The sequence below is a fragment of the Ambystoma mexicanum genome, chromosome 10 (genome assembly GCF_040938575.1).
Source record: "Ambystoma mexicanum isolate Mex_15411 chromosome 10, UKY_AmexF1_1, whole genome shotgun sequence".
NCBI classification, from domain to species: domain Eukaryota; kingdom Metazoa; phylum Chordata; class Amphibia; order Caudata; family Ambystomatidae; genus Ambystoma; species Ambystoma mexicanum.
In genome coordinates this window covers 868,886,807-868,902,759 of record NC_090932.1, presented here as the reverse complement: position 1 = coordinate 868,902,759, position 15,953 = coordinate 868,886,807, and the positions used below count along the sequence as shown (strand labels likewise).

General features: G+C 45.6%; 1 protein-coding gene across 1 annotated transcript in view; it reads left to right on the top strand.

The window, feature by feature from the left end:
- LSG1 (large 60S subunit nuclear export GTPase 1) overlaps positions 1–15,953 on the top strand; it is a 374,602-nt gene that overhangs the window by 2,149 nt on the left and 356,500 nt on the right. Inside the window, exon 2 of the mRNA XM_069618580.1 lies at positions 4,289–4,415. Within this exon, the coding sequence (XP_069474681.1) occupies positions 4,289–4,415 (127 nt within the window). The remainder of the gene's footprint in view (positions 1–4,288; positions 4,416–15,953) is intronic.

The following is a 15,953-nucleotide window of genomic DNA, read 5'->3' as shown; positions in this document are numbered from 1 at the left end:
TTTTGCGAACAGACTAGAATGCATCATTGTGGTTGTAATCCACGCCCGTCAGTCTTGCTTGTTCTAATCCTTGAATAAAGCCAAACCAATGTCTGATTTTTATTTATTTATTTTTATTTTTTTCTTCAAGATAAATACGGCTTTTGTTCCATCTTTGGTTCTCCTCCTCCACGTGAGCATCACCGTATTCTACAACTGCGGAGAGCCAACAAACATATAATTCCGAGACACTGCCAGTAATCCCAATTTTAGAGATCACTATTTGACCTTGCTCTAGCTTGCCTCTGATCCCTTGGATGGCCTTAATGCACGCCGCAGCACATCCCTTCTTTGCTTCTGCATATACCAGTGTTTCTGCCCATCTGAGCCGTGCAAAATGTTGCACGTATACGCAAAACTCTAAACCTCTCCACTGCCACCGGTGGTACCAGTGCAGTGGCGCACTTCTGCAGAACATATATCCTATCAAAGGCAAAGGAGTAATGGGGATGGTGATATAGGAGGTAGATTTTTACTGTGATTCTGCATGAGCAAGCACTCAGTCGGAAAGTCATTTTGTTTTCCCCTTGACAGGAGTGTGAATACAAGAGATTCGAAGATGGCTCTATTAATCATGAACATTTAATGTCCAGCAAATTTCCCCTGCTCCATTCTGTGTTCTACTTCATTGGAGTGCCTGTGCATGGTCACAGATAATGTGAGTCGATGTCCGATCACAGGGTTGCTGCATTAAGCAGCCATTTTCTCGCCAGCAAGCCGTCATTCCACCCCCCATTCCTATGTCTGCAATTTATTTTTAAGAAGTTCCTCGAAACTTAGCCTTAAATCTGTCCCTGACTGATTCTTAGCCCGCCCCCTAAATCTGCCCTCTATATCAACCATAATCTTGACCCTATCCTTTTTTAACTGATTTCAGTGAACCGTCTATTGGGTCATTTGGGTTTGTAATGAAATGTGTGCATTTAAATGTGTTTCCTGCCAATTAAATAATATGACTTGTAATTCTGAATAGATTTGGCTGGTTGATTGTTTGCGACAGCAGATGGGTAGGTATCTGTGAGGGGTCAGTCTTGCGAGGCGGACAACTGTTTGAAGATTTATCAAAACATGCCATTTAATTCTCAAAATAAATGTAGAAAAATGCCTCACTAGCCCTACTCTGTTGAGTTTCCCTGCCCTAACCAAAGCTAAGGGCAAACACACTGACACAGGATATCTGGCCCTCACACCAAGCAACAAATACACAAAGAAAATATATGGCAATACAACATAACATAAACAAAATTCACAGTTTCTGAATAACCTTCTGGCGTCCTGGTGCATTCCCTTCCCAATGTTGAACCAAAGAAAGAAATGTTTCAAAATCGGTTCTTGATGTTTCAAAGTAAGGTCTGTTAACCAAAGTTTCAATGATAGCAAATCTCTTCTCCTTGGTAAAATATCCACTTTCCACTTCCTCCAAATGGCACAGATGGTAATCCCAACCACAATGATTTGTCACCTCTTCAAGAAGACTCACCACAGTTCAAAAGAAATGCAATATCCACAACTGTCAGTGATGCACAGTTCTTGGTTAACAGTTACTATTTCCTTAGTTATAGTTTCATAATGCACAATGGTATATTTGTCAGGATGACTTCACAGTGCTACTGCTTTCACTTCAACAACTTCACTTCTACTTGATTCACCATGAGAACAGTCACCTTTGTCTCACAGTACTCCACGTTATTTGGGCTACTACAATGTTGCATCTACTGACAACCAGATATACCATCACAACTTCAGTATTTTGGACTACTACTACAACTCGAGTGATTCTTTTGTACTTTTAGACAGGCTTTGACAAGGTTCACTTTTAAGTACTTCCACACTTTCAAAATGGCAAGGCACTGTTCCTCTGAATCTCTCTCTTCAAAAGGGGCCTCTTTGACATTATTGTCCGTCTGCCACAATAACAACCTGGGGTTGACTTTAAGACTCACCTCTGTCTTCCACAGTCTTTGGCACTACAGGTTGTGTCAACTTCAAAATAGTCTTTACAAGCAGCAAGTTTCCCCTCCCCCAACTTTACCTTCACCTTTCTGCCAGCTATCAGCCTAGGTAATTACACAGAAGCCTTGGTGCCACTCTCTTAGCTTCAGATAATGCTTGCACACTTGTATTTTAGGCCGGTTGAACTGTTATTAACTTCACAGTAACTGTTGGATTGCTTTTTAACTCTGAGAAAGGCTGATCCCACTCTTGTTATGGGACAACTCTTGACTTGGGCAATGCTTGTTCTCTTCTTCAATAGTGAATAATGTTTAACTTCTTATAGATGAAAATGTGTGGCGCGTTAAAGTATGGAGTTCAGTCTTTCTTTAGGGATCATAATTAGGCACATGGAACCACTTCTTAAGGTTGTTTTCAAAGACTTGCATTGAATTGTATTCGCACGTGAAAGTAAAGGATAGAGATCTGTCTTTCTTTGGGAATCACAATTGGGCACACGCGACCACTCTTTGATATAATTTACACAAGTCAACGACGCCAACACTTGTTGTATCAAGGCTAGGTATTCGGTAATGGTCTTCGCAACGTTCCCTCGTCTTAATAAATGACACGCGACCATTCCTTCAGATAGTCTGTTAAGGGTTTAAAAATGGGTTTAAGCAGCATTTGCTCTCCACGCGAGGAAAAGGTCTTTCTTAATATACGCAAGTGCTACTTTTCCATTGTTCGTATATAACTTCAACAAACTTTGTATTAGAATGCCAGGCTTCACTTGCCGGCTTCTTTAACACTTGCTCTGTGGATTGCACTGCTTCTACAACTTCTACTGCTTCTGGCTTCTTAGGGACCTGCCCCCTTCCTCTGTGAACCCATAGCTTGACAACTGCTTCTTGCCTCTGTCTCCAACACGTTTGCTACGCGGCAACCACAGCAATCAGCCTCACATGGGGAAAGCCAGCTCTCCTGCACCGCCTTCCACTGCGCAGCCTATGCACTTCAGAGTTTGGGGCAACAGGACCCTCTCGGAACAATCAGATGAAAAATGCTGTCTCCATGTTCTGGCGTCCCTCTGGTTCACCCACATCTGCTTGGTTTGGGAGCTTTGTGTCTTCTTTCTGCTACAACTCACACTCCAGTCACAGTTCCATCGACTTCCAATTGCCTGCACCTGAGGGGGCCTTTTATGCCCCCCAGGTTCCTTCAAGTTTGGGCTGTTAGGCTTAATTGTCTGACTACTGCTACAGCATGCCACAGCATGTCTCTTCCTCTTCCCAGTACTCATGGGATTGTGGGACTTGTAGTCCCCTTAAACAAAGGTGGTTCTTTTTACAATTGAGTTAATTTTAAGGGTAGATTTATTTCCCTTAAAATCATTAAAAGATGAACACTTAGAATGTGTGGTTACAGAGGAAGATATTTGACTTAAGGCATTTTTGCCCGATCCTTTTACCTTGTACCTTAGGGAGTAAGGAGGGTGTTCATCCTGAAACACCTTAAAAGATCTTTATGTTAACGAGGCTTGCTCAGATTTAACAGAACTTGTACCCCGGGTCACAGATCTTGTGTGTGAGTCGGGGACATTATAATGACAATATGCCATTACCTGCTTTGGCAACGCAGAAAGGCACTTCCTTTCAGAAGACAAATACTGTGTCTCATCCCACGGGATCTCCTCGCCACCCTGGGCACTGTCTCCTCCCAGGTGATCCTCCCGCAGTATACCACCCCTAAGGTCAGGATCAGGAAGCGTCTGCCTTTCCCTGGCCACCTGGGAGGATACTTTAGGCAGGGCTTCAGTGAGGGATCCGTAGGATTCTTCACATATCACACTCACTCCATGCTTATAGGAAGATAGCCTAAGGCAACGCCACTTCCCACACTCATCTCCAACTATACTCGCTCCCAACGACATACCACACAACACTTCTGCCATTCCAATGCAGCTACCCCCTATAACAGAAATTCAGTCTAGCTGGTCACATATGAACCTACTACCTGCACTCTCTCCTGTCAACTTCAAAGCGCCCATCCACCTGCTAACTTGATATAGGTAGATAGTAGGGACATGGCCAAGCCTACTCAACTTCACTTTGGCTAAAATGCAGATACGCATTCTAAACTCTTCTGATGAATTTCCCATACATGGACTTCAGTCCCCCAATGGTGTTCAACCTACAGCGCGTTGGGATCATACCAATGGTGGAAAGCGCTATACAAATGACAAATTATGATGATGATGATTTGTGATCACTTGAGGGAAAGCTGGTAACATAACAAAAAAATCCTCTCTTTACAGCTCCATACAAGTGAACTAAACGATGGCTACGACTGGGGTAGGCTAAACCTTCAGTCGGTGACTGAGCAGAGCTCCTTGGATGACTTCCTTGCGACCGCAGAGCTGGCAGGAACAGAATTTGTTGCTGGTAAACTTTATGATGAAAGATTAAATTTAAAAAGTTTATGAACGGCTGCCTTGACATAGTGTACTAATGCAATTCTTAGTTTTGCTGCAATGAGAGTAGAAATGTCACACAGTGTTCTTGGCACCATTTCTTTTTAAAATCATGTTTGTCAGAACGTTGCGTAATGGAGGAAGAAACTTGTAAATCAGTTTGGAGAATCCTTCTACATGAATATACTCATTTTGTACTATTAGCCATGCAATCATAGATGCCTAGTGTTATTTGGGGACACCAGGGCCATTCAGCGTGCCGATGACTCTACCATCTGCAGTTATGATTGTGAATTGGCCCTGGATTCCCCATCTTAAATCTCTGGTTGTTCAGCACATTCTGCTGTAAAATCTCATCTTGTCAACTTCCTAAATGTTTGTTTTGTATCCCCTCCTGTCTCCTGATGGCATGTGTATATCGGCAGTTGGCAGGCACAGTGGGTGATATTTGTGGCCCCTCCCCCAAATCCTAGGAAATGGTGGAAACGATATATGTCCACTCCCCCAACCACCAGATAACGGTGGGAATTTCTTCTTGTTCCATGAGGCTAACTGATTCATCAGGTGGCCCCAAAATTGGAAAATCTGATAGAACAGATCTTGCTGTAGCTTCCACTTGGTGGGAGCATGAGTGACCCGCTGAGTTGAGGAAGAAATGAAGACTGTGGGAAGATTACTGTCGGCAGAGACACCCCTCATGGTTGAGAGTATCTGTCGCCACATGGAGATTTCCTGACAGGTGGGAGGTCAACAAGGAAATGTGGTGACTGTTTGCCCAGCCCCACAATTCCTGAGCTAATCCTGTCTCCCCTGTTTGTTGAGGTAAAACATTGCAGTCAATTGTAAGGATGAGCAAACTCTCTCCCTTTAAACCAGGAAGAAGGCTTTCAGTGCCAGGAATATTGCAAACAAAAATGAATGTATGCCCGTATCTTCTTGAGACTATAAGTTGTGGACACATAAATGCCCCATTAAAGCTCCCCAACCCACTAGAGAGGCATTTTGTGAAAATGGAGAATTTAAGGGCCTCGCATGAAAACGGAACACCTTGGTGTAGTTTCTGTCTTTGCCCACTATTCCCGGTGCGATCATAGTTGAGGGGAGATCGGAACTGGTTGAATTCCTCATAAAGTCTCTCATGAGGGACCACCAGGACATAAGAGGCCATAAGCCCCTGAAGAAATTTGGAAGGAGCGATCCAGGAGCATGTCCGACCCAAGAATGCTTGAATTTCTGAGTGGAATGAATCCTTTCCAAGGTAGGGACTACTTTTTCCTCAGTAGTCTCCCACAGGAAAAACATGTAGCTTATTCTCTTGCTCATGAGGGTGGATTTCTTAAAGTTAATTGATCTGCACAAGGAATGAATTGGGTCTAGGATCCTCTGAAGGGGAAAATAGGGCTTGGTGATAGAGGCATGGTATCAAGAGAGACACAGACTCAAAAGTGACAGTTTAAAAACCTTTATTATCAAACCTTGGGGGGTTGGTGTAATGCCTACCTGGCCCTAACTTTAAGGGGATTATTCCCTCAACTGATGCTTCCAAGGGCTGTTGATGTCCGTTAATCCAAAATCAAAGTTTGTCTGTGTCCAACCCTATGCTTGCCCTCACTCTTAAACCAAATGTGATAGGGGATTTTCTTAAAGGGAAAATAGTGACAAAAAATAAAAAGGAAATGTAAACCACAGCTGGTTTCAGGTAGTCTTGCCAATAGGTGTAGTTCTGCCAGTTCAAAATAGTTAACACAAAAGGGTTGCCCTTGGAACGTTCTATGCAGGGCTCTTGCCTTAAGGCACTAGAGTTCACAATGTCTCTGGATCTCTGGGGGTTTCCTTCCCCAAGCTTTGATCCTTCCAGTTCCAAACAAGAGTTCCTGTTAGGCCTCTCAGGGTTCCTTTCCCCCACATGTACGCCCCTCTTTATAAAGTTCAACAAACAAAAAGTTCCTCTAGTCAGGATGCACTGTTCAGTGTACAATTCTTTTGTGGGGTAGTATCGGAGACTTTCGAGAACGCTGGGCTCTTTGCTCCTCCCAGGCGCAAACTCTCTGATCTCCCAACCATTCTGCTTATTTTCTGTACTCGTCTACCTCTTAGCTTATCAGGATGTACCTTGCACTGTACAGTTCTTTCATGGGGGTAGTATTAGAGACTTTTTACAACTCTGTGTTCTTTGCTCCTCCCATACACAACCACTGTGATCTCTAACCCCTCTCCTTATTCTCCGACACCTTTTCCTCTTCTGTGCCTAGTTCACGTTGTCATTTTCCACTTTACTGTGCATCCTGCACACCTTTTTCTGTAATGCAACCTCTACTTGTCTCTCACTGTGCTCTCTTGCACCTTCATTTGCGCTTTTAAAGTGCCTCTTGCACTCTCTGTATTTCATTTGGGTCGCTTCCACCCTCTTTCTCACATTTAGGTTGCTTGCACCCTCTTGACTGTCAGCTTTCCTTCTCACTGTCTCTTTGCTGTCTCCCTCTGTTTCGGGTCTCTCTCGCACTCACTCTTGTCTGTTTCGGCACTGCCAGTGCACTTTGCTCTCTTTCTTTACTTCCGCGCTTCTAGCGCACATTTTCTGTCATTCCGCTTTGCTTTCTTTCACCACTTTCGCTTGCTTTGCTTTTACCTTTCCCTTGCTCCACTTTGCTTTCTTTCACTGCTTTCCAGCTTTTGCTTGCTTTCACCCTGCTTTCTCTCACTGAGCTCTTCTTTCAACAACGCTCCTGCTCCCGCTCCAGCCACCCTCGCGCTTCTAAGCTTCTCTCTGTCTCATGAAACTCACCAACTGTAGTGCATTGCCAACGAGCAGGTCAAATGGGTTTAGGTCAAGGTCAGGGTCTTGCCATTTTCCCCTCAGGCACTCTTCGGACCGGCACAGGTCGCAAGGGAATGAGCATTTCCCTGAATACCGCCGGCAGGACACAGTCTGCCTCGTTCGGGCTCCCTGGAAACACTGCTCCCTAGCCATGTTTCAGTCCCTCACAAACACCAGCCCAGCGTCTTGGCACAACGTTCAACGGATCCTCCAGGCTTCTCTTCCTGCAGCTCCCTACCCCTTGGCTCCTCTGGTCCAATCAGCATAACAAGCTTGCTTGCTGATTCTGGTGTCAGGTGTCGGGTGAGTCAGGTGTGCACAGTTGGGGAAATGTGCCTGACTCTTAGTGGGACAATTCAAAGGTGTTAGATGGTATGCTTTACTTTGTAGCCCGGCTATGTTGTTTCTATAGGTAATCCTTTGCTCCCAATCATCTCTTCCTCGTCCCAGTACTCATTGACAATGGGGTGTGATTGGAAATACCCCATTAAGGCTGAGGGAGAGTGGGTTGGTGTATGATTGGGGAAAGGCAAATATCATGTCTCGCTCTTGGGAATTCTTCTCCCAATCCCCCGTGACCCTCCGCTCAGGTGATTCTCCCTCGCTTGTCCACCGCCGGGTCGGGATCCAAAAGTGTTGGCCCTATTCTGGCCACCTGAATGGTCAATTCCTGGGGAGTAGGTGGGAGAATACCATCCGGTTTCTCACAGCTGCCTCCATTGACTTTGCTGTTGTTTGCCAGTTGACAAATGAAATAACTGGACCCCATTAAATGGAAGCCATTTGACCTTCTGTTGGGCTTCTTGGAAAAGATTGGCATGGTTGAGTCACAATCATCTGTGCATATCCTGGACAAGACCCAAGCCCCTCAAGGCAGTGTCCACATGGCAGCCACTCCCTCCAACATATCCATGGCCAAATGTTTCCTCACCCTTTTAACCTTGAGTTACATCCTTCCATGATGACGTCCGCATTATCCTGTCTTGAGCATAACCGAGTACACTTTCTTTCTCCATTGAGTCCAGGGCCCTTACCTGTTTGCTTATTGGGGCCATAATATTAAGAGAAAGAAGAGCTTGATCATGGTCGGTGGTATTGGATAGCTGCAGAGGCTACTGTCATCGACTAAGTTACTAGAGTCTGAGCTGGTTCTCTGTATGTTTTTATTTCTTTATTTTGTCTTTTAAAAAAAACATTTTATTGTCATTTTTGACATAAATGACAGGGAAAAGAACAACAAACTATAATTTCAATAAAAGATAACCAGTAAAAAACCATACAGAAAACTTGAAGAGCACCATGAGTACGGTCCAGTAAGCTCTTTTCACCATCCCCCGCCCTGTTAATAAAACAAAGGGGGAGATGAAAGGTTAGCAGGGAACAGGGATTGGGTCAGCAATCGTAAAATCAAGGCTTGAGTAGTTGGGTGGCCGGAAGATGGGCGGGGCTGTAAAATTCATTACATTGTTCTGTGGGATAATTCGGGAAACTGCTTTCGGGTTTGATTTAACATTCTTTCTTCACAGGGGTCCAGATTATAAATCCTTAACTAAATGCTTATTTTCAAGCAAGGCTTTAGTCAATGTGTGTCTTACTCTTTGCCTCTTTTTTAATGTACATGAAACATGGATGTTTTGGTTCACCATCTATGTATCATATACAATATGCTGGAAACTAGAGCGGGCCATGCGCAAACCATTTTAATGAAATCTTGGGAAATTGCACCGACAGTGCCTGTCGATGCATTATGAGCTATGGTATTCTTTTCTATTAATTTTTAATAATATTTGGTTTTTATGCATGTGGAATCCATCGATAACTAGCAGTTGTCAAACATGCATATTATGCAAAATGTGGAGTTATGGGCAATGAAGATTACCCCGGCTAATAGCGCAAGGAGTCTTGGTTGTATTAAAAACAAGGAGGCAAGCATTATGCTTCAACTTCTTATTTATTTCTGTCTCCAGCAGTTTCAACAAAAAACATTTCCAACATTCCCCCCAACATTTTCTTTTCTTTTTGCAAGCTAGATTTCCCTTCAAATCTAGTCCTTTCTGTAGTCCTTTTGGAACCCTGTTACATGTCCATAGTCTGTCCTTCCTTCCTCCTCTTCTTTGAGTGCTCTGAACTGCCCTCTGGTCTGTATCTGAACTTTCAACTTTTAGAACTACAGAGTCTTGACCTTTCCTTCTGGTCTGCTCTGCTCTCTCTCTGTTCGCTAGTGGCTGATATTGACTATCTCTTTAATCTGTGCCCTCACTAGTATGGTTCAATTGTTCTTCTGGTCATCTTCTATCAAGATGCAAAGAATGCATTAGGGAGGCGGATACACTGCCCTATTCCACACTGGAATCAATAGTTGTTACACTTTAATAACATTTCAACTCTCCCATCTATCGTGGGCCAGAAAGTAATGCTTGCCTCCTTGTCTTTAATAGAATCAAGATTCCCTGTGCTATTAGTAGGGGTAATCTTCATTCTATGTCAACACTGTCGCTGCCACAGACTGAATAGGCTTAAAGTAAAACGTTCTAAAAGTATTATCACTGGCCCAGTCGGCCAGGTTTAGGTTGCAGGATGTCTTGCAGTTTCGCGCCCTGCACTAGCGCTTTTGAAGCCTTTGCTCCTCTCACTGAATGTGCTCCAAACGTAGACAAAGCTACTCCTGCTAATTGCATCACTTCGCATACCCATCTGGCTATAGTAGCTGCAGCGACTGCCTTATGCGGTTTCCTACGCACTATTAGCAATTGCGTTTTTTCTAGTGCTGCTGTTCTACTTTCGTACTCCCTTATGCATGCTGCCACACACCATTTGGGGGTGGTCGTGCAGGTAGGGATAAGATATCAAAGAGGAACAAGACTTTGTCCTCCTGACTAGTGTGAAGGTAACTCTGTTGGGTCCATACGTCTTTCTGTTCACGTCTAGCGCTTTAACGTCTGCTACTCGTGATACCAAGCATAGTAGCATGGCGAACTTCCCTGACAACTGCTCCAGGGACAGATATTTGTTCGCCGGCCAACTGGCGAGGAGTCTTAGTACTACCGTCCCGTCCCATAAGTATATGTACTCTGGTTCTGGAGGTTTCCTGAACCGGACTCCTTTGATGAGCCTTAGCACTGCTGCGTTCTCTCCCATGGGAATCCCATCGATGGGCAAATGTCGCGCCCAGATGGCAGATCTGTATACTTCTATTGGTATTCCTACAAAATATCCCCACCAAAAAATATTGCCGTACATATGGCTGTTTGTCTCGCCATAGGCAATATTTTTGGGGGGGGGATACTTTGTGGGAGCGGGGATTGCGGGGGTGTCCCCCGCACATTTTAAAATAATGCAGGGGTTGCGGGTGTGTTCCCTGCAAGGTCTATGGGTCAATATCGCCGCAAAAATATGGTGATATTTTTGCAGGGATATTAACACATGGAACCCTCCTATTGTGCTGAAAGCCTTCCAGTCTTGGAGCAGTTCTGCCGGGAAGTTTAGGACAGCCACTATAGGGGCAGAAACAGGATGAACATTTCTCCTCTTGCACCACCTTGACCATCTGCCCCAAGCTGCATCGTAGCTCTGTGGAATGGACGGGCCCATGATTCCGTGATAAGTCGAGCAGCTTACGCCAAAATGCCTGGGGCAGCCCAGCGATTCTGGCTATCTTGCACGCCATTAGTGGGAGAGTCCCTTTCACTCTCAGAGGATGAAATGACTCTGGTGGGTCCGTGAGAAGGTGTTCTCCCGCTGGTAGTATTCTCGGGTGATCCGTCACTAGCTCCATCAGCATCGGTAACCACACCTGAGATTTTCATATCAGAGCCACTGCGACCAGTCTCACTACTTCCCTGCGAACCTTTGCAAGCACTCTGCTCATCGTTATGAACAGAGCAAAGGTGTAGTGCAGGTTCCCCCTCCAGTTTTGGAGGAAGGCGTCTGCTCCTCCTGCTGTCGGATCTAACCTCCAGCTGAAGTATCTTCTCTTCAGCGTGTTCAACCTGGATGCAAATAGATCTGTGTGGAAAGACCCCACAATTGTTTTATTCGCTGAAATACTCCTACATCTAGTTTCCAGTCGCTGGAATCTGACAAATGTCTGGAGTTCCAGTCCGCTATTACGTTGAGTGTTCCTGGCAAATACTCTGTTGTTACAGAGGTCCCGAGGCAGTAGTGCCAGAAGTCCTTGGCTAGCTCTGCTAGAAGCCTGGATTTGGTTCCTCCTAGGTTGTTGATGTATCTGACAGCTGATATGTTGTCCATCTTTAGCAGAATACAAGAGTTCACCTTGTCCTTCGTGAAGGCTTTGATTGCAAAGGATCCTGCTAGCAGCTCTAAGCAGTTTAGGTGTAAGTGGAGTTCCTCCAAACTCCATCTTCCTCCTGTTTTCAGTTCCCTGCATCGGGCATCCCAGCCTGCTCTGCTGGCGTCTGATTCTATTATGAGGTTGGGCCGATCTCCGAATATGGCTTTCCCGTTCCTGGTGTCCATATTCTGCAGGCATCATACCAGTTCCGTTCTGGATTCGGGGTCTAGGGGGTACTGCCTGCTGATATTTTAGCCCCTGCTGCATGTGCTTTATTTTTAATCTCTGCAACGTTCGATAGTGCAGAGGCCCAGGGAATATCGCCTGAATCGATGCTGCTAATAGCCCCACTATTCTCGCTATCGTCCTCGGTGATACTACGCTCTTGTCCAAGCAGTTCCATATCTCTTGATGTCTCTCACTTTTCTGGCTGGTAGCTCTGGTGTAGCTGTCTTGGTGTCTATCTTCTCGTCTGCATCATGTCTGATTTCTCCACGTTCACCAGAAAACCTAGAGACGAGAGGAGCTACTTCACCCATCTCGTCTGAAATTGCAGCGTCTCCCTGCTGTCTGCCATCAGCAGGATGTCATCCAGATGTATAATCATACAGATCCCTTTCTCCCTGATCGCTGCTGCTATCGGTCCCGTGAGTTTCCTGAAAGCCCATGGCGCTGATGCTAGACCAAAAGGCATTGTTGTGAATTGCCAATATTGTTCGTCCCAGGCGAATACTAGAAAGGGACGGTACTGCTCCTGCACTGGTACCATGAGGTATGCGTCTTTTAAGTCTATCCATGTGAGCCAGTCCCGTTGTTTTGCAGCTGGTGCACCCCCTCCTTCTTGTAGTGGTGATATGCCACCCAGCTGTTCAGCTCCCTTAAGTTTATTACTGGCCTTACGTTCACTTTCCTGTGGACCAGGAACATATTGCTTTTGAAATGTGGTGTAGAGGTGCATCGCTCGATAGCTCTGAAGTTCGCTGTGTAGGCTTATCCTCTCTGCCTGGGCCATATGTATCGGAGGGGGAATGTGGCTCTGGAGGGGCTCCTGTATGAATTCTAGCTGCAACCCTTTGGCCGTCTGCAGCACCTAGGCGTTGTTGGAAAGCAGGCGCCATTTTTGCCAGAATCGCTGCGTTCTCCCCCTACCGGGGGTATGCAGAATGCCTCGCCTGTGGGGAAGTTCTGTCCTCTTCCCGGTCCCCTTCCTCGGCATCCTCTCGGGAACTGGCCTCTCGCAGGGAAGAAGGCATTGTGTTGCTTATTGTCCCAGTAGTGGGCCCTGTTATTTTGAGGTCTTCTCGTGCCTTGGTAGCGACAGGTCCCTCGACCTCGATAACGACCGGTCCCGGAGAAAACCCTGCTCGGAAATTTTCAGATGGATGCCTGGGCCTTCTCCAGAGTAGTGTATGTTGCCACAAATCTTCCCCATTTCTTTTCTGAAAGTCATGAGAAATAGGAGACCCTGGGCTGCCTCGCCTCCTTCGTACGAAGCTAGGTCTCCTAGCTTTGAATAGATCTTTAGCAGAACCTTCTCCTGCGCTCTGAAGAGATTGTGCAGTTTGCGTTGCCCAATAGGCTTACAGCTCTCTGCGCCCAGTTTGCCAATATGTCTGGGTCTGCTTCTCCCGTATCTCGGGACCGTTCCGCTAGGTCCATGATCTTGGCGAGAGGTCGAGGACCTTCTCCCGACAGCTTCTCCAGGACCTATGCATCCCTTTCCGGGGGTCTCTGGATGTCTTGGATACAAACGCTAGCATTTTCAGATCTAGTTTTCTGGTGCCTCTGCTACCGTCCCAGGCAATTCCGGTCTCAGACATTCTGCCTGCATGCACTGTCTTGCTCCTTTTTTGAGGGCCTTGCGTAACCTCTGGGTCATATCTTTTGTTACTCGTGGCGCCGGTTGCCAGTCTGAAGACCTGGAGTTCCTAATATCTTCTGGTTGGAACATATCTGATATTTCATCCTCTGTTTTCTTTTCTCAGCTTTTTCTTTGCGGGAGGTTGTAGGTCACTCTCCTCTGTTCTATCCTCTTCTCCTTGAGAAGAGCGTGGGGATTCTGGGGACTGTTCTTCTGAGTCTAGCCCCTCATTTTCCATATTGTCTTCCCCTGGGTCGGGGGTCGGGAAGCTTGTCACCGACTACTTGCGCATGAATGCTTCTTTAAGCTTCTTGAAGGCGTTGGTAGCCTCTGGGGCCTCCTTATCTGCCCCATAAGGTTGACCCGAGGGTGAGCGGGGGAGGGTCAGAAGAGTCTTTCCTCTTCTGGGTCTCAGTACACACATGTGGGCCCTCTAATGTGGCCTTTATGGACGTGCTCTCATTTTTCTTTGGTGCTTTTGTGTTTATGTCTTAGTAAGGTCTCGATTTTAGCCAGACATTCTTGTAGGGGTCTCACCCCTTGTGCCACTGCTTCTACCAGTGAGTTATCTAGCACCTCTCTGAAGCTGTGGGCCAGGTCCTCTGCCTGGTCTTCCTCGCTCCACTCAAATTCCAACATTGCTTTAGTGGGTGCTTGTGCCTTATTACCTGTGCTCAGGTCTTGTGGCACGTCCCCTACTTCACTGTAGCTGGATTGAGTGGCTTTCACCTCTCTAATTATGAGCTGTGCGAGCTTCTGTACGGCTACTCTTGCTGTTATGTTGCTGTGTGGTCTGGGCTGCTCGCTGTGCAAATGCAACCTCTACCTGCCTTGTGGGAGTTGTAATATTCGTTCCGGCATCTGCGGATTTGTTTTTATTTTTTAATTACAACCTCTCCTCGGTAGCCCGTTATTTGCTGAGTCCCTGTTCGGCGTTTGGGGGGAGGGGGAGAGGTCCAGGGGGGGAAACTCCTCCCATCCAAGGGTGGGGGCTGCTCGTGGTCCCACGCTACCAATTGTCTTGCCCGCTCCTTGGTATGTGCTCTTTCGCGCTACTCAGCGGGCACTCTGGGTTGGGGCCGCTGCTCTCCCTGTTGGAGGGGGCCAGAGTCTCTCACCTTACACATAGCTTGATGGGACCGCAACCTCCTCAGTCCTTCCTTCTTTCCATTTTTAACCTAATTGCAATAATTTTTGCGTTGGTAACTTGAGGGCTGAACGTTCTAGCATGACTCTGCTATGCCTATCGCATGTGTTTATATCTGATCACATTCCATACATTATTATTATCACGCTCAGCTAGTCAAATATAGTACTTATCTGCTAGAAGAGCTGGGAAGGAAGGAAGGAAGGAAGGAACAGGAAGGACTATGGAGACGTCACCGCGTTCAAAAAGGACTAGTGCTTTCTGTAGAGTTAAAGTGAAATGTAGTTTTCAAAAGAAAAATAAATGTTGGAAATATTTTTTGTTCAAACACAAAGAGTGGGACTGTCCAATCTGTTTTCCAAAAGATCAAGTTAGCATTCCCTCACAAAAAAGACACCATATCATACTTAAATGTGAAAAAATATATAACCTCTTATTTAGGACAACATATCATATAAGAGCCTTCAATGTGACAATCAAAGAAAAAACAAATAGAAGCAACAGAGGAGGCCCGACTTATAGGGGCACATCAACATTTACATTGCTCTCAGGGATCATGCATATGGAAATGTATACTTTGACCACAAAATATTAATAAAGTAAAGAAGTTATTGACAAAGTCATAAATTGAAAAAAGAGCATAATCATAAAGGATATTTAAACATAATTAACACAAGACACAGTGAGGTCTCCGGCTTCAATTGGCCGTTACGTGCAAAAGACACACATAGCCTTTGCTGTATGCACGTGAAATCATTTTCGCTTCCTTTACCATGGGGGAGCTGTCTTAAACCCAGACACTGTATAAAGTTCAAAAGGGTAGGTTTAATTTGAAGAAAGGAAATGGATCATCCTTAGTGTTCCAGAGTCAAAATGATTCTTAATCTGGGATCGGGTCTGCCAACGCAAAAGGGTGGGAACCAGACAAAAACCAAAGGGAGCTCATTCGGTTGTTGGACCTGTTGTGCTTTGTGGTCCAAACTTGAGGTTCGGTCTGTAGAAGACCTACAATCCCCTCTCATAACCATGCGTTTCGGCGGTGTGAGCCTCTGAGTTGAGTTTCTCAGAGACAAAGATCCGCCTTCGTCAGGGCAAGAGGTAACGGGACCCTGTGATTACAGAAGGAAAAGAGAGAGAAAGGGAGTAATCGTAAGAGTGTTGAAAGCGGGTACAGGTGACCACTTACATAGAGTGAAGTCTTGCACATGTAGGGAATGTAGAACTATTAAAGTTAAAAAGATATGCATCTATCTGCATAATCACTACTTAGACAACTGAAAACTAAATGTTAGTACCCATTGCAAGTGATATTCTGTTTACAAGAAGGAGATCACCAGGGGAAAGAAAATCCTAGCTATAGGTCCCCCTTCTGTTTAATCCGCATGGACT